This window comes from Selaginella moellendorffii, unplaced genomic scaffold, assembly GCF_000143415.4.
Source record: "Selaginella moellendorffii unplaced genomic scaffold, v1.0 SELMOscaffold_21, whole genome shotgun sequence".
Lineage (NCBI taxonomy): Eukaryota > Viridiplantae > Streptophyta > Lycopodiopsida > Selaginellales > Selaginellaceae > Selaginella > Selaginella moellendorffii.
In genome coordinates this window covers 559,887-580,718 of record NW_003314282.1, presented here as the reverse complement: position 1 = coordinate 580,718, position 20,832 = coordinate 559,887, and the positions used below count along the sequence as shown (strand labels likewise).

General features: G+C 51.3%; 10 protein-coding genes across 12 annotated transcripts; 5 read left to right on the top strand and 5 right to left on the bottom strand.

Moving 5' to 3' along the window:
- Nucleotides 1–2: 2 nt before the first annotated feature.
- Nucleotides 3–1,112, bottom strand: LOC9637885 (cyclin-U1-1). The gene is made up of 3 exons (XM_024678154.1): nucleotides 1,002–1,112; nucleotides 880–927; nucleotides 3–343 (listed from the first exon to the last, which is right to left on the bottom strand). The coding sequence occupies exons 2-3, from the start codon at nucleotides 906–908 to the stop codon at nucleotides 64–66; spliced, it is 309 nt and encodes a 102-aa protein (XP_024533922.1). The 5' UTR covers nucleotides 909–927; nucleotides 1,002–1,112; the 3' UTR covers nucleotides 3–63.
- Nucleotides 1,113–1,544: 432 nt separating this feature from the next.
- LOC9641394 (calcium-transporting ATPase 8, plasma membrane-type) lies at nucleotides 1,545–7,070 on the bottom strand. Its single transcript, XM_024678148.1, has 31 exons — nucleotides 6,650–7,070; nucleotides 6,081–6,326; nucleotides 5,874–6,005; nucleotides 5,726–5,815; nucleotides 5,602–5,668; nucleotides 5,484–5,554; nucleotides 5,348–5,431; nucleotides 5,210–5,287; nucleotides 5,088–5,159; nucleotides 4,937–5,020; nucleotides 4,807–4,889; nucleotides 4,660–4,750; nucleotides 4,554–4,609; nucleotides 4,449–4,491; nucleotides 4,313–4,396; nucleotides 4,131–4,265; nucleotides 4,016–4,081; nucleotides 3,864–3,959; nucleotides 3,694–3,807; nucleotides 3,410–3,637; nucleotides 3,213–3,362; nucleotides 3,040–3,156; nucleotides 2,886–2,984; nucleotides 2,699–2,836; nucleotides 2,545–2,645; nucleotides 2,442–2,487; nucleotides 2,254–2,379; nucleotides 2,093–2,200; nucleotides 1,946–2,037; nucleotides 1,784–1,881; nucleotides 1,545–1,728 (listed from the first exon to the last, which is right to left on the bottom strand). The coding sequence occupies exons 1-31, from the start codon at nucleotides 6,821–6,823 to the stop codon at nucleotides 1,658–1,660; spliced, it is 3,240 nt and encodes a 1,079-aa protein (XP_024533916.1). The 5' UTR covers nucleotides 6,824–7,070; the 3' UTR covers nucleotides 1,545–1,657.
- A 186-nt stretch (nucleotides 7,071–7,256) lies between these two features.
- Nucleotides 7,257–8,016, top strand: LOC9641393 (glutamyl-tRNA(Gln) amidotransferase subunit C, chloroplastic/mitochondrial). The gene is made up of 4 exons (XM_002973280.2): nucleotides 7,257–7,522; nucleotides 7,602–7,642; nucleotides 7,693–7,809; nucleotides 7,869–8,016. Exons 1-4 carry the CDS (start codon nucleotides 7,373–7,375, stop codon nucleotides 7,948–7,950), a joined length of 390 nt encoding a protein of 129 aa, XP_002973326.2. The 5' UTR covers nucleotides 7,257–7,372; the 3' UTR covers nucleotides 7,951–8,016.
- Nucleotides 8,017–8,110: 94 nt separating this feature from the next.
- Nucleotides 8,111–10,405, bottom strand: LOC112347329 (pentatricopeptide repeat-containing protein At3g09040, mitochondrial-like). Its single transcript, XM_024678035.1, has one exon. The coding sequence runs from the start codon at nucleotides 10,403–10,405 to the stop codon at nucleotides 8,111–8,113; it is 2,295 nt and encodes a 764-aa protein (XP_024533803.1).
- Nucleotides 10,406–10,528: 123 nt separating this feature from the next.
- Nucleotides 10,529–12,328, top strand: LOC9637809 (sedoheptulose-1,7-bisphosphatase, chloroplastic). Of its 2 annotated transcripts, none has more exons than XM_024678153.1 (8): nucleotides 10,529–10,706; nucleotides 10,783–10,920; nucleotides 10,982–11,167; nucleotides 11,233–11,314; nucleotides 11,394–11,615; nucleotides 11,679–11,779; nucleotides 11,860–11,931; nucleotides 12,011–12,328. In XM_024678153.1, exons 1-8 carry the CDS (start codon nucleotides 10,590–10,592, stop codon nucleotides 12,287–12,289), a joined length of 1,197 nt encoding a protein of 398 aa, XP_024533921.1. In that variant the 5' UTR covers nucleotides 10,529–10,589; the 3' UTR covers nucleotides 12,290–12,328. The 2 variants fall into 2 exon arrangements, with proteins under 2 accessions (XP_024533921.1, XP_002973325.2); XM_002973279.2 differs by having other exon boundaries at nucleotides 10,594–10,710.
- Nucleotides 12,258–14,266, bottom strand: LOC9641392 (transcription factor GTE3, chloroplastic). Its single transcript, XM_024678151.1, has 2 exons — nucleotides 13,893–14,266; nucleotides 12,258–13,841 (listed from the first exon to the last, which is right to left on the bottom strand). The coding sequence occupies exons 1-2, from the start codon at nucleotides 14,191–14,193 to the stop codon at nucleotides 12,436–12,438; spliced, it is 1,707 nt and encodes a 568-aa protein (XP_024533919.1). The 5' UTR covers nucleotides 14,194–14,266; the 3' UTR covers nucleotides 12,258–12,435.
- Nucleotides 14,267–14,355: 89 nt separating this feature from the next.
- On the top strand, nucleotides 14,356–14,871 carry LOC9637808 (acetyltransferase At1g77540). The gene is made up of 2 exons (XM_002973278.2): nucleotides 14,356–14,626; nucleotides 14,689–14,871. Exons 1-2 carry the CDS (start codon nucleotides 14,396–14,398, stop codon nucleotides 14,749–14,751), a joined length of 294 nt encoding a protein of 97 aa, XP_002973324.2. The 5' UTR covers nucleotides 14,356–14,395; the 3' UTR covers nucleotides 14,752–14,871.
- A 289-nt stretch (nucleotides 14,872–15,160) lies between these two features.
- Nucleotides 15,161–16,648, bottom strand: LOC9641391 (pentatricopeptide repeat-containing protein At1g11290, chloroplastic). Its single transcript, XM_002973086.2, has one exon. It carries the CDS (start codon nucleotides 16,646–16,648, stop codon nucleotides 15,161–15,163), a length of 1,488 nt encoding a protein of 495 aa, XP_002973132.2.
- A 686-nt stretch (nucleotides 16,649–17,334) lies between these two features.
- On the top strand, nucleotides 17,335–17,959 carry LOC9641390 (peptidyl-prolyl cis-trans isomerase Pin1). The gene is made up of 2 exons (XM_002973277.2): nucleotides 17,335–17,647; nucleotides 17,705–17,959. Exons 1-2 carry the CDS (start codon nucleotides 17,401–17,403, stop codon nucleotides 17,827–17,829), a joined length of 372 nt encoding a protein of 123 aa, XP_002973323.1. The 5' UTR covers nucleotides 17,335–17,400; the 3' UTR covers nucleotides 17,830–17,959.
- A 6-nt stretch (nucleotides 17,960–17,965) lies between these two features.
- On the top strand, nucleotides 17,966–20,630 carry LOC9637807 (uncharacterized protein Cbei_0202). Of its 2 annotated transcripts, XM_024678076.1 has the most exons (13): nucleotides 17,966–18,193; nucleotides 18,303–18,362; nucleotides 18,435–18,815; nucleotides 18,870–18,941; nucleotides 18,996–19,121; nucleotides 19,166–19,369; nucleotides 19,446–19,493; nucleotides 19,552–19,683; nucleotides 19,735–19,899; nucleotides 19,949–20,042; nucleotides 20,089–20,207; nucleotides 20,281–20,325; nucleotides 20,386–20,630. In XM_024678076.1, exons 1-13 carry the CDS (start codon nucleotides 17,990–17,992, stop codon nucleotides 20,569–20,571), a joined length of 1,836 nt encoding a protein of 611 aa, XP_024533844.1. In that variant the 5' UTR covers nucleotides 17,966–17,989; the 3' UTR covers nucleotides 20,572–20,630. The 2 variants fall into 2 exon arrangements, with proteins under 2 accessions (XP_024533844.1, XP_024533845.1); XM_024678077.1 differs by lacking the exon at nucleotides 18,303–18,362.
- Nucleotides 20,631–20,832: the final 202 nt, after the last annotated feature.

Below are 20,832 nucleotides of genomic sequence, written 5' to 3'. Positions count from 1 at the left end.
AATATCCAATCCAATCCATGGCATTGCATTTCAAAAGATAACAAATTTTACTTGCTCTGTTTTCTAGGGCTTCCATTGGAACAAGGAGAAGACTAGCGGCGGCTTGGGATTGGATCGCGGCGATTCGAACGCCGGGAAGCCTGATCGGTGATGATGGTGATGATGATCGGGCCTGGCGCTGGGGAGGCGCGCCTCGCGATCGAGATAGCTGCAGTAGCTCTCGAATTCCTGGACCGTGACGGTCAGCCGGAAATCCAGCCGGAAGAGGAATTCCAGCTCCAGCTTGTTCACCTCGCTGGTGCTGATCCCCCCGACGCGCGCGAAGAATGCGTTGTTGAAGTGCCTGTGAGGAGAGAAAGATCGATCAAATCGTCACACACAGAGAGAGAAGGATGTCAAGAAAGAACTAGAGAGATCGATCGAGAGAGAAGAAGGGATGAAATATCGGAAATGTGAAGAGATTTCAAAGAAAGAACATGGAAAAATCACAAAGAGAAGAAATTGTCGGTGTTTCTCACCCGGATCTAGATCTGGATCGATTCCATTCCTTCTCAATATTTCGTCCCTCGGCTCGAGGAGGATGAAACTTTGAAACATCAAGTGAAGTGACAAAACATTGAGTAGGAATGGAATCGATTCGATCATCAAACGAAGTGACAAAACATTGAGCAGGAGTGGAATCAATTCGATCATCAAACGAAGTGACAAAACATTGAGCAGGAGTGGAATCGATTCGACCATCAAACGAAGTGACAAAAGATTGAGCAGGAATGGAATCGAATCGATCGATATTTGGGAAATTTCAAGAAGAATAGGAAGGGATTGAGAGATGGAGAGAGAGAGAGAGAGAGAGAGAGAGAGAGAGAGATCTTTTCTTACACGTCATCGAGGATCTTGGAGGCGGTCATGACGCTGGTAACGAGCAACCTGTGAACATTCAAAGGCGTTATGGGCAGATCCGGGTGCTTGTGAGAGAGGCGATCAATGTACACATAACCTACAACGAAGCACGCCGGGGAGCAATTCGTGTATTTGAAGATCCTTTCCAGATACTTCTCGATGCTAATGCTGGGCGCCTTGAGCCCGCTAAAGATCCTCCCCGGCGACGAACAACTCCTGGCAGAAAAAACACTCTTGGCGCCCCTCGCCGTGGCGATGCCGAGGTACTTCCCGCTGCTGGAGCCGCGATTGCTACTGCCTCTCATGTACTGCTCGTTCCTAGCTATCAGCCGCTCTAGAACAGACGCGAGCAACGCGAGGATCCGCGGGACTTCGTCATCCCCCGGCGCTACTGCTGATCCTAGCGACGAATCTAATCCTCCTAGACCCGATCTCTGGCTGCTGCTAATGCTCGTTGTGGATTCCTCCTCGTCGTCGCTGGTGTCGCTGCAATCCGGTGCCATGGATCGATCGTCCGTCTTCCAGCGGGCAATCAAAGCGCCGTGCCTTCCTTTAGATGCCAAGTTCTTTCTAGGAGTATATGCTCGTGGCAGGGTGGCCGTTGGATCGCGTGCCACGTGGACACTAGGAAACCACAACAAACAGGATAAGAAGATACTCGTGCTTAAACTAGAATATGTTTTCTTCACAGCTTACCCTTTAGTGGAACAACAAAATTTAAGAACGAAAGAGATAAAAAGCAGTGGAATGGATCGTGTCATACTTCGTTGGAAGCATTTCTCTCGACTAGCTCGTGTCCATCCTCTTGATCGTGGGGCTTCTTCGATCCTGGTGAAGAAAACGAAGCTAAAAAACTTGGGAGATTCCACAAAACGTTTTCTACCTTTACTGGACCGCGCTCGCTTCTTCTTAACCTTGTGTGTTGTGATGATCGGCTTCTTCGGTACTGGAATGAGCTTCCCGAAAAATCCAACCACAAGACTGAAAGCAGCAGCAGCAGATTAAGACGAGTTAAACAAATCGAATGCGACCAGTGGAGCTGTACCTCAGAAAGCCGACGACGATCGAGAGCACCCAATGGTTCCAGCCCAAGCGCGTTGTCTTAAAAAACTTTCCCAGGAAGAAGACTATAATAACCTGCCAGCACAAAAGAGATGAGAGTTTTCTGCAAGGAATAGTCTTGTCAACACACCTGGAGCACAGCAGTCACGGACACAACCCCACAGAACAACGGGTTTCTGAAAAAGCCAGAGAAAACATTGAGCTTGTCTGGCTTGCGCGAATTGACCTCGTTGAAAAGCTGCAAAGAAAGGATAACGACATGAATGACCATAGCAAAAACGAGATACTTACTTGGCATAAAACAAACGAGTTGAAGATGATGGTATTTAGTTTGCGGTTGCCGTCTGGTCCATGGAGTTTTAAGATTTTCAAACCGCCGAAAAACAACGTGAAAAGAACAGATAATTGGTAAATCGCCTGTCATTTACATGAGAGTTGAGCAAATTAAAGCTGTACCAGAGCAAAAGAGGACGGAATACCTGTACGAAAATATTTCTCCACATTATATTCGTGACAAGGGGCTCCCTGAAACAAAACAAATGCACGCATTAAGAACTCGAGTAGAAGACACCCGTGTCTAACCTGCGTCCCACGGGCGGCCTATCCATTAAGTCGTCTGTAGGTGGCTCAGTGGCTAAAGCGAGCGCTCCCAAAGTATCCATAATAAGATTTACCCAAAGCAGCTGTAGAAAACGACTTATAAACTGAACAGATGAAACGAGAGATACCGACTCACCTGCACAGCAGTAAGAGGAACCTGGCTCGACTTTGCTGCGGCCACGACGTTGAGAACCAGCGCAACTACATTTACAGTCAGCTGGAACTGGATAAACTTCTGAATATTGGCATACACGGACCGACCCCAGCGTACAACCTGCAAGAATTTCGATCCTTCAGACTCGCACCAAAAGCTGTTATCTTACCTTGACAACAGATGCAAAGTTGTCATCCAGAATTATAATGTCTGAGCTTTCTTTGGCCACCTCGGTCCCTTGGATGCCCATTGAAAGACCGATATCAGCCTGATAACAGTTTATCATCAGAAAATGCGTCTACGATGATTACCGCCAAACCCACCTCGTGCAACGCTGGAGCGTCATTTGTCCCGTCTCCTGTGACTGCAACAACGTCGTTCATGCTGCGAAGGGTTTTCACAAGTAGCAGCTTATCCATTGGTGACGACCTCGCCATTACCTGAAAGAAACAAGAGAGTAAATCTACCGAGATTGCAGGGAAACATGGAGACGTACTTCAAGCTTAGGTACAAGTTCCAGCCTCTCCTCATCAGTATAACTGCGGAAGTCTTTCCCTTCGACTACCAGACCACCAGGAGACAATATACCGCACTCTTGAGCAATTGCTCTTGCAGTCAGCGGGTTGTCACCAGTAACCATGCGAACCTGCCAAACAAACTCGTTCAAAGTTTCCACAAATCAAAGATTTGTACCTTTACTCCAGCCTTCTGACACAGGCGCACAGCACCATCAACACCAGGCCTACATGGATCTTTTATACCCATGATACCAAGTAGAACAAGATCGTCTTCAGGAATTTTCCAGCTCTCCCACTCGGATTCATCTGGTATTTGGTTGGCAGAGATGGGTCGATAAGCAAGAGCAACACAACGCAAGCTCCTCGAAGCCATGTCTCCGATTGCATTTTGTATCTCCACTTTCTGCATAGGAAGGCTCCCCATCAAAGGCACAAACAATAAAAATTCAGAACACGGACCTTTGTTTCTGACAATTGGTTCTCCGACCCGTCACTACCCATCCACTTGGTGCAAAGGTCCAATATAATTTCAGCGGCTCCTTTCCAGTGAACATAGGCATTTCCATCTTTACGCTGTAAACCAAGAACATATAAACGTCAGACCGTGTAGAAATGATCATCGAAAGTACCTTGAATGCAACACCAGCGCGCTTCTTCGTCGAATTGAACGTTTCCACATGCATTACAGTATTTGAAGACCTCACTTCCTCAAAATTCATGCCAGCCTATCAAAAATATACATGTCAGGGAACGGTAAGGACGACGTAAAAGCTTCACATACTTTTAATCCCCAGCCAAGAATGGCCTTTTCGGTTGGACTACCTGTGACTTCCGGATCGCCTCCATCCTATAACGACATTTCAACATCCCAATACAACAAGAAAATAGCTAAATACCTTTGGAACAAAAACGCTCCCGCTGGAGTTTTCAGCAATGCCTTCTATAATGCACTTTGATATCTCTCCGCCGACAGAATTCGCTGCTTCTGCTTCCAAAGACCCTCCACCAATCCAAGTTTGGACAACAGTCATCTGCAAGGTAAGTCAACACCATAACTTTCCCGTCATAACAATCATACCTGGTTCAAGGTCAGGGTTCCGGTCTTATCACTGCAGATAGTCGTTGCAGATCCCATTGTTTCGCAGGCAGCCAAATGACGGACCTGTAACAAAAATGAATCAAAACCATACTTACAAAACACTTAGGGGACTTACCAGGGACTTATCAGCCATCATTTTCTTCATAGAGTAAGCAAGGCTAGAGAGTAAAAATAAAGGAAACGTAAGTAAGATAGACACAAACATGAGATCAGTACATACGTTAGTGTTACTGCAAGCGGCAATCCTTCTGGAACAGCAACCACAACGATGGTAACCTGTAAACACATAAAAGCTGTGAGAGTTTCAAGCTCTAGTTTAAACATACCGCAATAGAAAGAATGTCCACAATGTTCCTGAAGACAACTTTTGACCTCCTATCTGGACCAGCGGCCCGCCGGAAGTCCGTCACAAAATACCTGTAGAACACCGTAATAAGCAACTTCTCTCCAGTCTGAACATTTGAGAGTCTTACCGTACAAACAGCATGACAAAAACCAACACTGCCACCGAGAGACCAATTTTACCAACAAATGTTGCAATACCATTGAGGCGAACCTAAATCATGAGTATTAGCATTAGCGCTACATTAAAGAATAGCAAACCTGTAAAGGCGTTTCTTCGCTGGAGTCATCGTCAAGTGTTGCCATTACTTGACCCCACTCGGTATTGATTCCCACACCAGTTATCTGTAGAAAGAACAACAAAATGTGTAAAGCATATTTGTGTAGATTGAAGAACGGGAAATGAGATTACCAGCATAGAACCATAACCGTCGACCACTTTGCAGCCGGAATGCAGGAAGGGACTTTTTCCATCTACATGAACCTGGCAAATACAATGTCTCAAGTGTAAGAAGCAAGAAACTTTTGTATTACCGGTTCGCTTTCACCAGTCATACTCGACTCGTCGATCGACAGAGAGTGACCAGAAACAAGGACCCCATCCGCCGGCACCTAAAGTATCTTTAGTAAAGAGGAGCTTTAAGGAAAGTTAAAAGTAAAAAAGTACCGCACCTGATCTCCAATATTTAGAGGTACAATGTCACCGACCACCAAGTCGAAAATGGAAGTCGTAAACCTTCTTCCCCCTCTAACAACCTGTGATTTAACTGCGTAAGCGGACAGAACAAAAAAAGAAACAGGTGTTCACCTGAATTTGTATGTTCCTTTTTTCCTGACTCAGACTCCGAAACTGAAGCGATTGTCGGTAGTCGCTAAATGCTGAGATAGGACACGAGTCAGAACGAGATGAAGTAACACGCTCATACCTGTAACAAAGATGACGACCAGAACAGCAAAGCCAATACTTGCCCCGTCGTACCATCCTTCTTTCACCTACAAGCAAAAGGTCAATACAGCCTTCGACGAAAATGTTCGCGCTAGAAAATGTACATCACTGCTCATTTCTGCCGCGAGTGATGCCACAGCGCAAGCCATCAAAATTATAAGTGTGGTATCTTGAGCAGCCTCCCACACAAAGACCTTTAGGAAAAGCAAAACAGAAAGTATCAGAACCAGCAGTTCAAATCTTTGGCAATACCCAGAATGATTTCCCAGCCTTGGTCGGATAGCTGTTGGCACCAAAAGCCTCGCGCCGATGCTGGACACTCTCCTCATCGGGTTCAATGCCTTTTTCCAAATTGACGTGCAAAGCCGTTCCAAGCCCAGTAATCTGGTTATTCAAGACAAAAATACGAGGACATCTTTTCAATGACATACCAACAAAAAAACAAAACAGAAAACTTACACCGCCGAGAGCCTGAAGTCCATCGTTATCTCTGTCTTGCACGAGCTGCACAAGCTTCTCGGGTCCAACTCCATAACCTTTGGGAGGAGGATGATCTACTTTTGTAGCTGCGTCCTTGAATTTCTGGACAGCCCTCAGTGCGTGCGTGCCAATCCGGAAGCGATTCACGGACGGTAGCTGCTCCTGGCGCTTCAAATCCAATGTATACCGAAACCGTCTCGAAGCATTGAGCACCAAAGTCGCTTTCTACAGGAAAAAAAAAAAAAGTATCACGAGTCAAGCGCTTGCAAGTTACGTCTAGGAAAGAGGCAAGAAATGAAAATGGTGTAAGACCAGCAAGAACAAAAAGAGCAGCAGCATGTCACTTTCCTGAAGCAACGTGTGATCGACCCGGAAGACAAAGCGTTCCACCAGGAAAGAAAGGAAAGAGGCAGGAACCCAAAGCCCAAGAAAATTTCATCTCCCACTTCCCACCAAACACAACGGGAAGACCAAACGTTCCAAAATATTTCGAAAACCAGCTAAGAAAACTAGAAATCTCACTCGATCCATCCATCCATAGGACTTACCCTCCAGCGCTTGAGAGCCTCCAGCGATGGCTTCTTGTGAGGGATGTTGAAGACATCACCGTCGTCGTCAGAGTCGTCCTCCTCCTCCACTTCGGGATCCCCCAAATCCACATTCTTGTTGCTCTCCTCCAGGCGCTGCGAGCGCAGCGGTGACCGGGGATGGAACAAGCTCATCGCCGCTCACAATCTCTTCTCTCCGTGCCCTAGGGAAAATCTGCTGGAAGAGAGACAAGAACTTAGCTAGGGTTTAGCTTCCAAAATCAGCCCTATAAACCCGCTATGCGTTGTCAAGTTCTCACACTTCTATGAGTTCTCGCTGGCTCGCGAGAGACGATTAGAAAACTCCCAAAACCAAAGGTATTGGGCGATTATCTTGGCAGAGCCAAGGAAATCCTCGAAGTACCGCAAAGTATCATCACCGATAAAGCTAGTGCTGCGACAAGAAAGCTTATTTATAAGAACCTCAAGAGAGAAGAGCCCCAGAAACTAACAAGTGCTCAAACACGTCGGCAATGCGTGGCGGTCTCGCCCAATAACACGTCTTGAGCTTTTTCCACCTCTTTTCCTTGCCAAATAATTCGCCAACACTGCGATACCTCGTATTGTACTGTCAAGGTTCGATGATAAAGCAAAGCTTACATCGATGGCAACCGATGATAGATCAAAGCTTTTGAGATGTGAGACGTGGCACGATTTGGAGCGTCGGACTTGTTCTTCGCGGCTATGGCGAGCAGCGCGACGAGTTTCACTTGGGGCGGAAGTTTTGTGAGGATTGGAGCTCGCAAATCTCGTCGTGGAGTTCTTGGGTGCGTCAAGCCTCCCAATGTAGGCGAGCTTTGCGAGAAGGCGCGGCTATCGCTCACTCCCGACGAGGTAAATCCACAGCTTGGCTATGGAGTTTTTGGTTTTTTTTTTTTCCAGCTTTTCCAGCTCGTGAGATTTTCAATGGCAGGCTGCTGAGATCGGGCCCCAGATTTCGAGGGTCGTGGGCTGGTAATCACTGAGAACTTCTTTGCTCTTGACAAGTGTTTGTACGATCAAAGGTTTGGCCAGCTCCAGGAGGTTGAGCTTGACAATGTGGATCCCGCGATCCGGGTTGGTCATGAGGTGGAAAGCCAACGGGGCTTGAGGAGAGACGAGCATTTGGATTTCACGGAGAAGTGATCATCCATTTTCTTTGATGAGAATTGAGTAAAAAAATCGATCTTTGCTTGAACAGGGACTCGATGGTTGCTTCGGTTGGCGAGAAAGAAGGCGTGTTTATTAAAGTTCCAAAGATCCTCAATGAGCAAAGTGACTAGCCTAGCACTAGAATAGTGATCATGGATTGTGTAAGTTCCCAGTAAAAAGAAAGTTGATTCAATCCAGGATCACAGCTTTCCATGTAAGAAACTTTTTTTGATCCATCTCAGCGTCACAATTTTCCATCGGAAAAAAAAAAAACTTTGTTTGTGCTCAGAACTAGTTCATGTTTGCATTCGCGTAGATTTCCTCCTCCTGGGACTGATCCAGCCACTTTGACACGGCTGCCAGCATTGTCTTCCCAGTGATCCCATCCGGAGGAACCGGCATTCGCTCCAGCAGCTCCACGGCCTCCTCCACTCGGTTGCTCCTCCCGAGCATGTCCACCACGCACTGGTAGTGCTTGATCCCCGCCTGGATCCCATGCTCTGCCACCATCGCCTCGAAGCACTGCCTCCCTCGATCGATCAGTCCCAAGTGGCTACAAGCCGTGAGCACCGCCAGGAAGATCACTTCATTCGGAGCACCACCCTCGCGTTCCATCCTCTCGAGCAGGCCGAAGACCCGGAGCTTGCCGTGATCGCAGGAGCGACTGAAGCCAGCCATGAGAGCCCCCCACGAAACAGTCGTCGGCGTTTGCATCGCATCGAACACCATCTCCGCGTCCACCATGCTGCCACACTTGCCGTAGGCGTCCACCAAGCTCGCCTCCACAAAGTGTGGAGCGTCCGTGTCGAGTAGCCCGCGCTTGCAAATCTCGGCGTGGATGAAGCGAGCACTCGGCAGCCAAGCGAGCTCTCCGCACGCCGCCAGAGCCGCGAGGAAAGTCCGAGAGTTCGGCTGGCACGTAATCGTCATCTCCTGGAAGAGCTCGAGAGCGAGACGAGCTTGGTTGGCTTGGACGTAGCCCTGGATCAATGCCGTCCACGACGTAACGTTGCGATGGCTCATGAGCTCGAACACTTTCCAAGCGTCGGACATGCTGCCACACCTCGAGTACATGTCGACCAAGCTGTTCTCGACGTGGAGTTCTGTGTCCATGCTTAGCTTCGCAGCTCGGGAATGGATCTCTTGTCCATTCTTCAAGCTTCTCGGCTTAATCACCTCGCCTTCTATCTCCGGAACTTCTTTCTCGGCTTGAGCAGCACAGGCCGTGAGCACCGCCACAAAAGTTCTCGAGTCTGGACTTGGCACCCTTTCGAAGAGGAGTAGAGCCTCGCCCTCGCAGCCGTGTGCTTCGGCGTAGCCTTGTATCAGGATGTTCCACGAGACCACGCTGTGGCAAGGCATTCGCTCGAACACCGCTCGAGCGTCTCCCATGCTTCCACAACTCGCGTAGACGTCGACTAGCGAGTTTGCCACGAAGATGTCCACACAGCGTGACTCCATGGCGTAAAAGTGAACGTCCTTTGTCTTCTCCAAGCACTTGTTCTTGAGAGGCTTCTCGTCGATCACGATCACTTCTTCCGTCGCTACGAGTTTGGCACAGGCCATCAACACCGCCAGGAAAGTCCGGGCATTTGGAGCATAGCCTTCGATCTTCATGGCTTCGAAAGTTCGCAGAGCCGCCTCGGAGCTGCCACTCTCGGCCTCCGCCTGGATCATAGTTGTCCATGAAACAACGTTGTGGCACGGCATTCTCTGGAAGACCTCGCGAGCATTTCCCATGCTCCCACACTTGGCATAGGCTCCAACCAGCGCATTGTCCACGTACATATCTATTCCTCCGGCCGTCGAAGCTGCTAGCGAGTGGATGCTCATCACCTCTTCCAAGTTCTTCTCAGAGCCCAACGATGAACAGGCCATGAGAACCGCAGCAAAAGTTCTCGCGTCTGGAACACACCCTTCTTCTTTCATCTGAGCAAAGAGCTCAAGCGCAAGCCCAGCTTCGCCATTGTCGAGGTAGCCAAGTATCAAAGCGTTCCAGGAAACAGCGCTGTGTGCTTCCATGCGACTGAAAACCATCTTCGCGTCGACCAAGCTTCCACACTTGGCATACATCCCGATCAGTGTGTTCCTCACGAAGATGTCCTCGTCAAACATCCTTTTGCAAGCCACTGAGTGTAGATCCATTCCCTGCTCCAAGCTCGCGAGCTTCACAAGCTTTTCCCCGACTAAAATCCCTTCCTCCTTCACAGCAAGACCAGAACAAGCTGCCAACGCAGCCACAAAAGTTCTAGCCTCCGGATGAACCCCTCTCTTCTCCATGCTGCGAAAGATTTCCAGCGCCAGAGCTTCTTCCCCGTTTCCCGCGTATCCCAGGATCAAATTCGTCCAAGAAACGACGTGATGGCACGGCAATCGCTCGAACACCGCGCGAGCGTCCGCGACGCTGCCGCATCTGGCGTACATGCTGATGAGCGTGTTGGCGACCCTGATATCGAGCAAATGCCGCGCATTGGTGATCACTTCCCAATGGATTTCCCTGCCGCGCCATATATCCCCATAGCTCACGCATACCTTGAGTGCCGAGATTATGCCGGATTGCTCCAAGCTCGAGCAGCGCCATCGCATTCTTCTTCCATCCCATTAGTGGAAAAACCCTAGCAACTGCCACGTCACCAAAACCCTTGCCCGCGTGGCAGATTTTTATCGCTTTTAGCCAACGGGACATTTGCTGACGTGGCTCTCTTATTGAGCCACGGTCATTCTATCCATCCAATCGAGCAAGCGAGCGGTGGAGGATCCTTGATCGGCAATGGCGACGATCGTTGGAGCGACGAGCGCAGCAAGAATGGCGACCATGGCAGCGGCCCAGCAGCAAAATGGGGTCAATCCAGCGCTCCTCTTTGCGATTTCCAATTCATCCAAGCTCGTAGGTACACTGATCACTCGTCCCACAGATTCGGTGAGGTCCCGACCATCCAATCGTGGAATCCTTGCGCTTGCAGGGCGCGTCGTCCAGCGGATTCATGTCTGGCGGGAGCTCCATTGCGAATTTCCACGCGACGCTGTCGTCTAGATCGTCGAGCAGCAGCGGCAGAGGAGTGAGAATGGGAGCTCCTCGCGCGGAGCTGGGCGATTCCCTGGTAAGAAGTCGAAAGATCCCCTCTCCCTAGCTCCAATGCGAACGAATTCGTGATCGCCCAGGAGGAATTCCTGGCCACATCCACCAAAGACAAGAGCCTCGCGAGGCTGCTCACTTGCATGGGAGAGGCCATCCGTACGATCTCGTTCAAGGTGAAGACCGCATCGTGCGGTGCCACGGCGTGCGTCAACACATTCGGCGACGAGCAGCTGGCCGTCGATCTCCTCGCCAACAAGCTCCTCTTCGAGGTAGGCCTCTCGTACGGACAGACAATGCCGAAAAGATTCTCAAAGATCCCCCCTCGTGAATCCAGGCCTTGAGGTTCTCCCACGTTTGCAAGTACGCTTGCTCCGAGGAAGATCCTGAGCTCCTCGATATGGGAGGACCCGTGGAAGGTATTTTAGATCTTTCCGACGACTTTGATAGAGGATTTCTCTCCAAACTTTCGGGTGATCTATATCTGTGATCTTCCAGGAGGATTTAGCGTCGCATTCGATCCACTCGATGGATCCAGCATTGTTGACACGAACTTCACCGTGGGAACCATCTTTGGAGTTTGGCCGGGCGATAAACTCACCGGGGTCACCGGGAACGATCAAGTCGCGGCCGCCATGGGAATCTACGGCCCTCGCACCACCTACGTCATGGCAATCAAGGGCCATCCGGGCACCCACGAGTTCCTCCTCTTGGACGATGGTAGCAAAACTTCCACCACCTTTTTTAAATTAGAACTTTTCTTTACATTCATCCCAATATCAGGGAAGTGGCAACACGTCAAGGAGACAACCTCCATTGGCGAAGGGAAACTCTTCTCGCCAGGAAACCTTCGAGCAACCTTTGACAATCCACAGTACGAAAAGGTACGGCAGAGAACTCTTCCTCGTACGAAAGAGAGAACTTAAAACTTCTCATCGTTTGTTTGTTGGTGTGTTCTTCTCAGCTCATCAATTACTACGTCACGGAGAGATACACGCTGCGGTACACAGGAGGAATGGTGCCGGACGTAAACCAGGTAGCTTTTCATCGTTCTCGAGCTTGATTTGATCGATCGATACGAGAGCTCTTGTTTCTTCTTCGTCTGTCTGTCACAGATCATCGTCAAGGAGAAAGGAGTCTTCACCAACGTTACCTCACCCAGTACCAAGGCCAAGCTCCGGCTGCTCTTCGAGGTAGCGCCGCTCGGCCTCCTCATCGAAAACGCCGGAGGATTCAGCAGCGATGGCCACCAATCAGTCCTCGACAAGCTCGTTGTCAACACCGACGACAGGACACAGGTCGCCTACGGTTCCAAGGCCGAGATCATCCGCTTCGAAGAGACCCTCTACGGATCCTCCCGGCTAGCAAAAGTTGCCGCCGCCAAACTTGCCTAGCCGCATTTCCAGAGAACTCAATGAAGACTTATTCTCCCAGTGTGCTTGCTTGCTTGCTTGCTTCTAGTGTACACTTCCATCCGTCCAATCCATTCTTGGGCCTTGTTTTGCTCCTGGCCTCCAACCTTGGATCGAGATCGAGCTTACTAGCCTTTGTCTTTGTCCGACCCTGCCTCGGCCTCCCCTTCCGAGTCAAGCTCCGAATCCGACGAGGACCCGGACGACTCGGAGCTGGAGGAGCTTGTTCCCGTTTCGGAGTCCGAGTCACTGGACGTTTCCTTATCTCCTCCACCATCGGTCTTCTTTTCTCCGGCTTCTTCGCCCTCCTCGCCACCATTCTCGCGCTCTGGAGAATCCAGGCCAACGATGTCGATGTTGTCGCTGTTGTCCATGAGCATCCGCTGTTGACCATCACTCAGGGAGTCCTCGGCCGTGAGCGAGCTCTTCGACTTGGCCAGCACCTTGTTCTTGCTCTTCTGCCAGTTCATCGCCAGCCGATAGAGATTGAACAACGTGTTCTTGTCTAGCTTGTCCAGGTCCAGCTCCACTTCCGGGGCACCGACCAATTCCGGATGCTTCTCCCCGACTATCTCAATCACCTTCCTCATCCTGTCCTCCGGAAACGAATCCACGAGCTCCGAGAGCTTGGCCTTCTCTTTCGCGCTGAGGAGCCGGCAGCCACCGTAAGCCAGACTGTTGGCTTGCCGTCCCAGTCGGGGGTTCGTCCCCATGAGCTTCACCTTCTTAGCCTTCGGCGCAGGAAATTCGAGATCCCTCGCTCGAGACACAGGAGTAGCAACCTGTTCTTTCACTTCCAGAACCTCGGGTTGCTTCACGTCGATTACTTCCACCACCGGAGCCACGACGGGTTTCTGCTCGACCATCTCGATCTTCTGCCGCGGCGGCGGGGGAGCAACCTCCACAAGCGGCCTGATCTTACTTTTGGCCGCCGGCTTGGGTGGCCGGTTGTAAAGCCGCTCCACCGCCTTAAAAGCCGTCTCAAACTTTTGCCGCATTTTCAGAGCGAGCTTGTGATACATAGAACCCGCCGCGTTGAACCGGATGGCGTTGTCAAAAGTGAGCCTCACATCACGGGCAAAACCTTTGGGACTCGAGTAGTACTTGCTTTGCACCCGGCTCTTGACGGTCCCCAGATCCATGGGCTTCTCAATCACCTTGGTGTAATCCACGAGCTCCGGCCACAGCGACTGGACGGGCTGGCAAAACACCCAACCCTCCTTGCTGTAGTTGCGAAGATCCTCCAGGACGCGGAGAGCCTTGTCCCAGGCGTCTTTGTGTAGCTCGTAGTCGTCCCTGCGCTGGGAGCTCGTCTCTTCGCTCGAGTGGAGAGTGGACATGGTGTGATTGGATCCGTTGTCGGCGGCATCACCCCCGACTCGCCGGCTCAAGCTCCCCTCGCTCACCGGATCCTCCTCCTCCGAGAGCTTGGGTTTCTTGGCCATGGCCGGCCCAGCAGCCTCCCCTTCTCCTCTCTTGTGCCCGGCCGCTCGGATGTCCGAGCTGCTCGATGCAACGGTCATTCGAGCCCCAACTGCACTACGCTCCTTGGTAAAAGCTACATCACTGGGAGGCACGCCCTTACCTGTGTCCTCGCCTCCGTGAGACGAAGATTGCCTCTCGCCGGAGCCCTCATCCCAGGGATGCTGCTCCTCCGCCTGCTGCCCTTGCTGCTGGGGCCGCTCCTCCGCCACAATCTCCTCCTGCTGGCTTCGGCTGCTGCCGCTGCTGTTGCGCGCCGCCGCCAGATCTTCCAGCCGCGCGATTCGAGCTATCAGCTGCTCGATTGTCGCAAGATCTGCCTCCAGCTGCTGCTTCTTCTCCGGCCTCACGGCGGCCGCGGTGCCGTTGGCGGTCGCCGCCGTGAGCTGCGAGGACGGACTCATCGATCCCGATCAAACCCTAGCTCGCAGAACGTCGAGAGCTCATCTCCTAAGCCGCCGCCGCCGCCACCGCCGCCCTCATATCTCTCACTCGCAAGACTCAAAATATCACGAAACCCTAACAATTAAGTAGTCGTAGGCAATGGGCCGGGAATATGCGTCCCCGCTGGCGCATATTCCTTTTCTAGGGCTCTAGGTGGGCGCTATGGCGGTGGTGTGGGACGAGGCGGCCCTGCGCTTCCGGACGCCCGATGGCGCCGCGTACCTCAGCTACAGCAAGAAGAAGGATGGATCGGCGGATCTGATCGATCTGGAGCACACCTATGTCCCACCGAGCAAGCGCGGGCAGGGGATCGCGGCGCAGCTGTGCGAGGCCGCGTTTGATTGTGCCAGGAAGCAGGGATTTCGAGTCATTCCGACTTGTAGCTACATTTCGGTGAGATTGTCCTGGGGTTCTTTCTTTTCGTAGCTTAATCGATCGACTCTCTCTCACCCCAGGAAACGTTTCTGCCGCGAAATCCTCAGTGGAGTGATGTAGTGTTCCAGCAGTCGACGATGTAAAGGAGATCGGTCGAGATCACGAAGATCTTCGACTGCCTAACGTAAAAGGAAAGAAGGAATCGCTGTATGTTTTTTTATTAACTTGTGGATATCAACTGGATTGGTCGTTAAGCGGGGAAAGAGGAATTCTCGATCGATCGTGTTAAAGTAAGATTCCATCGTTTATCTTCTCTTGTGAATGACTGATAGATTGTTGTTCGAGAAGGAAGATCATTGTTCTTCCCACGCAAAGAATGATCTTTTAATCGGTAAACTACATTTTGTTCTTCTCCTTATATGCCACTGACGTGGAGTTTTTCATGTCTGACAGACACTATACAATAGCTTGTGAGCGAACAAACGTAAGAGTTCTGGGATTTTTTTCTTTGCCTGACCTGACCAGTCTCTTCTCTTTTTTTATCAGACAAACTTACGTCGTCGCTAGAACAGCATAGGTGGATTGCCGGTTGGACAATGCGACATACGCAGCTGGGTTGCTAGGATCAAGCTCCAAGACTTCCTTGGCAGCGCAGCCACTTAGCTCCAAATCCCCTTGGACTCTGGAAGCACACATCAGCGACATCCACTGGATGACTCGAGCTTGCTCCCGCGGCATCCTCCCAATGAAGTCGTGCGCATCGGCCAGCCTTCCAACTCGAGCAAAGAGATCAATGACACAGCCTGTGAGCTCCGGGGTGAGCACCTGAAGGCTGTGATCGATGGTCATCGACAGGAAGCACTGGATTCCCGCGTCCAAAAGTCCGGCATGGCTGCACAGGGAGAGCAAGCTGACGAAGGTGACGTCGTTGGGACCCATGCCTTGGTGCTGCAACTCTTGGAAGAGGTCGAGAGCTCGGGTGGTATGGCCGTGCTGCGCATAGACGGACATCATCGCGTTCCAGCAAACGATGTCCCGCTCGACGACGTTGGTGAAGACGGTGTATGCTTCGGCCATAGCTCCGGTGTTGCCGAGAAGATTTATCAACGCGGTGGCTACGACAGCGTTGCCTTGCAAGAGACCGCTCTCAAGAGCCTGTGCGTGGAAGCCTCTGGCGGTGGAAGCCGCGGAGGAGTCGTCGAGAGCAGTGGCGGCCGAATCGAGAGCAGCAGTGAAGGCAACTTTGTCCGGTTTCACTCCCTCCTGCTGCATCCGCTGGAAGAGTTGGATGGCTTGCCGGTGGAGTCCTTGCTGCGACAATGCGATGATCATCGCTCCCCACACCGAGGCCTCGGTCTGACGCTGCTGCTGCTGGAACATCTGCGACGCTGCTTCCAAGCTCCCACACTTGGCGTACATATGGATGAGAGCGTTGAAGAGCACAGGATCCACAGCGACGCCACAGTCGGGGACGAGTGAGTGGAGGAACTTCCCGTGCTCGAGCAGTGCCGGCTTGTTGCAAGCGTTGAGCAGCGTCACGATGGTGATACAGTCCGGCTTGGTGGCACCGTCTTGCAGCATCTCCCACAGGATCTCAAAGGCTTTGACAAGCTGCTGCTGCTCCTCGGCAGCATACCCGGCGATGATGGTGTTCCAGGAGATCACGTCCCGCTGCCGCTCCATCTCGTCGAAGACTCTCTTCCCGGCTCGCAGCTCGCCACACTTGATATACATGCTCATCAGCGCGTTTCCCATGCTGGTCTCGAGCCGAGAGGATTGCCGGCGGTGGTGGTGGTGGCGATGGATCCAGATCCCGACTGGTAACCACGCAGGGGAAGAACAGGCAGTCAAGACGGTGATGAAAGTTACTCGGTTGGGCCTCACGCCGTGGAGCTGCATCGTCCGAAAGTGGTGGAGAGAAGCGCTCGTCTCGCCGCGCTGGGCGTAAATTCCGATCATGGTCGTCCAGAGAACCACATCTCCACCGCCGGAGGAGGAAGATCCAACGAGCTTGGCAAAGATGGCGGCGGCCGCGCTCATATGCCCAAGGTGGGCATACAGGTTGACGAGCCCGGTTCCAACGATCAAGTCGAGCTCCAGTCCATCCCGGCGGATCCGATCGTGGAAGAACTCCACGGAGCTGGCGCTGGAGCTGGAGCGAAGATCTTGGCTGGCGATGATGCTACTGAGGAGGAGCGTGTAAGTGACAGCGTCTGGGGCGATGCCGTGGAGCTCCATGGCGTGGAAGAGATGAAGAGCTTCCCGGGGATGCCCGTGCTGGGCATAGGCGGTGATCATCGCGTTCCAGGAGATCACGTCGCCGCGGTGCTTGAGAGCCTCAAAGACGCCGCGGCCCTCGTCGAGGCGGCCATTCTTGCAGTACATGTCTGCGGCGGCGTTGGCGAGCGGGAGGTCGAGGTCGCGATCCGTGGCGGCGATGTGGAGGAGGAGGAGGCGGTGGATCGCGCGGCCGTGATCCAGGCCGCCCGGCTTGGCGCACAGGTTGAGCAGTGTGAGGAAGGTCACCTTGTCGGGCTTGATCCCGCAGTGCTGCATTTGCTGGAAGCGCGTGATCCCGGCGCTTGGCGAGATCGTCGCGGCGGCGGCGATCTTCCTGGTCCAGCTGACCACGGCATCGTGCTCCTCCTCGATCGATCGCCATGGCGAAATATCGCTCGAAATATCGCTCCTCGAGGTACTAGGAGCAGTGGCACTAAGAATCATCGTTGTGTTCTTGGCGCTAGGGTTTTCATTCGTGCCTGTGGCTGTGTGATCGATCGCGAGGCGCAGGGATGGAGCGCGATGGCGGTAGCGGCGGCAAGGTCCGCGCGAGCCACTTGCTGGTGAAGCATCAGGGATCGCGGCGCCCGGCGTCGTGGCGCGATCCCGAGGGCCTGGTGATCCAGAACACGACGCACGAGCAGGCGGTCGCCAAGCTCGAGCACATCCGCGACGAAATTCTCAGCGGCCGCGCCAAATTCAGCGATCTTGCGACGCAGCTCTCGGATTGCTCGTCGGCCAAGCGTGGCGGCGATCTCGGTTAGCGCTTTTTACCTCATTGTTCTTCGTGATACAATGGTTTCTTCTCGATTCCAGGATGGTTTGGTCGAGGGCAGATGCAAAAATCTTTCGAGGAGGCCACGTATAGTCTCAAGGTGGGAGAATTGAGCGGCATTGTCGACTCTGACAGTGGAGCTCACATTATCCTTAGAACAGGCTAGGGTGGGCTCATATCCTTTTAAGCTGCCTGGCATGGTATGGTGTGTGTGCCTGGTTCCTATGTATTGTCTATGCTGCAGCGTTGCCTTGGCTGTGGTCTTCTCGCATCAATGAAATCCTTGGAAAATACTATCCTGGTGTTGGGTCTGTAGATAGAATCCTATGGTGCTGCTCTTGGGTGTTTCTTGCTCCTTGCAACAGCACACTTTTCTCTCGAGTGTGGTTACAGGCAGCGTGAAGAACTCCAAGCTTGGGGTCTGGAGGTTTTCCAGATTGGAGGTGGCTGTGGAGAATGATCCCGGGAAGGACTGCTATGATATTTCTCCAGGCCTTCTTCAAGTTCTTAGCAAACGCATTGGTTGCAAGGTAACTGCTGATTTTTTTTCTCCTTTTCATATTCTTTCCTTCTTTCTCTCTGCTGATCTTTTCTTTTCATATTTTTTTTTTTTTTGTTTGTGATTGATTACATTGTCAGTCAGCCCATTTGTCTCGGGATGCACTGTCAGTAGTGCGCAAGTCTTTCGACGCACGCAGGGTGATTGTTTATTCTAGCTTTATTCAAGCTTTTTGCCTAATGTTTACCTTTTGGATTTGCTGTTATCTGCAGGAGCCAAGATTTGTGTACACTGTGGACTTGAATGTCACCAGATTGGTGTCCGAGCAGCCTAGAAGCTGGAGTTTCCTGTCAAGGATGAAGCAGGATCCCGGTGTCGTCGAGTTTCTCAAACGTGGAGCAGCTGCAATGGACTTGGTGGAGATGGCTCAACTTGGTGGGAAAGGTTTTCCATCTCACCACAGCTCCAAAACAAGAGTTTTGGTCGTTGGAAGTGGACCAGCCGGTCTTTTTGCGGCACTGGCACTGGCTGAAATGGGAGTGCAAGTGACATTGGTGGAGAGAGGTTATCCGGTGGAGACCCGAGGCCGGCACATTGGAAGCCTCATGGTGAGGCGCATTTTAAAGGAAGACAGCAATTTTTGCTACGGAGAGGTATAAATCATATTTATCGTGGTTTCTTGATGATGGACGCAGTATAAACTTTAGGGAGGCGCAGGTACGTGGAGTGATGGAAAGCTTACAACAAGGATTGGAAAAAACAGTGAAGACGTTCAGACGGTAGTGACTATTTCTCTTTCTCCCTTCTTCCTTTCTTATTCATGGACATGACAGGTGCTCAAAACACTTGTTCGCTTTGGAGCATCAGATGGTATACTCGTTGAAGGAAAACCACACATCGGAACTGATAAGCTTGTCCACATTCTCCGTGGCCTTCGTAATCACTTGAAGACACTGGGGGTAAGCTTGGTTCATTGTATGCGTCTTTTATCACATCAATGCAGGTTGAGCTAATGTTTGGAACTAGAATGGAAGATATTGTGATACGAAATGGTCGGGTGAGTGGTATACAAGTCACCGACTTGGAGAAAACTACGACGGCAACTCTTAGTTGCGATGCTCTTGTTCTTGCTGTCGGCCATTCCGCCCGGAACACGTATGAGATGCTATTATCTCATGGCGTGTTGCTGTCTGCCAAAGATTTTGCTGTAAGCCGCGTGTTTCTTACAATCCTTTTTTATTTTTGTCTCGATGCGATTGACGCAGTGGTTTTTTATGTAACAGGTTGGTTTGCGTGTTGAACATCCCCAGGAGCTGGTAAACCAAATGCGGGTAAAGAAAACAATAACATGAGCCATTTACTTTCTAAACAAAACAACCTTTATCACAGTATCGTGCATGGGCATCTCAAGTTCAAAGTGGCAAAGGAAAAGTCCCTGTGGCCGACTACAAGGTTGCTGCTTCGATAAATTCCGACGAGCTCCGCTCGTGCTACTCTTTTTGCATGTGTCCCGGTGGCCAGGTTGAGCTTTGATTTTCCATGCTTTCTCTTCTCACCTTTTGTTCTCTCCAGATCGTTCCAACTAGCACGGACCCGCTGCATCTTTGTATTAACGGGATGTCCTTCTCGAAACGTGCATCCAAGTGGGCAAATGCCGCTCTCGTCGTCAACGTAACGTCAAAAGATGTGGAGCCTTTCAGGGACGGGCATGGGTCTCTTGCTGGTGTTGCATTTCAGGTAGCGTGACATTACCTATAAGGCTTTGTATCTAGATTCCAAACCGCAGAGAGCGATAGAGAGGGATGCAGCACTCCTAGGAGGTGGAGATTTTGTTGTGCCTGCTCAGACATTGAAAGATTTCCTGGATGATAAGATTGCAGGTACTAAAACTACAACAAGCGTTACTTTTACATCTATTCTTTGCAGGCAACGAGCTTCCAACATCCAGCTATAGACTAGGCGTTCGAGAAGCTCCCCTCCACGAGCTGCTCCCTGGATATTTGACAGCGGTTTTAAAGAACGCGACTGAAAAGTTCAACCAGCAGGTTCTTCGCTACATTTCTCCGCTTGGTTGGTCTTTCGAGTTTTGGTACTGACACGAGTCTACGACTCTTGCAGCTGCATGGCTTTATCGACAGCCGGGCGCTTCTTCATGGAGTGGAGGTAAGTAGCTTTTCTTTGAAAACGCACGTCCTCGAAAGTAATAATACTTTGTTATTGCAGACAAGGACGAGCTCGCCCGTAAGGATAGAGCGACATGCAGAGACTTGCGAGAGCGTCTCTATACAAGGGTTGTATCCAGTTGGTGAAGGCGCTGGCTATGCCGGTGGGATTGTGAGTGCCGCTGTTGATGGCATGAAAGCCGGCCTTTCGCTCGGACGGCGCCTACTGGAGACAACGGTCGGGTAGTGTACCAAGGTTAGTCACGAAATACCAGAATTTTCAGCTCTTCTAGCAGGCTTTTGCAAGGTTTCCGCTTCTGCCATGGCTTTTTGTGGATTTGTGTCTTTTCATCTTTCTGACTTTTTAGATCGTCCCATGTGGCATGGGCCTGCTGCGCCTTTGTATGGAAATCTTTCTGGAAACGCGCATTCAAGCCACGCACGGACACGGTGGTGGTCAGGACAGACTTTTCTTCTCTACAGTTTGAACAAACAGGTGTGTATTCTA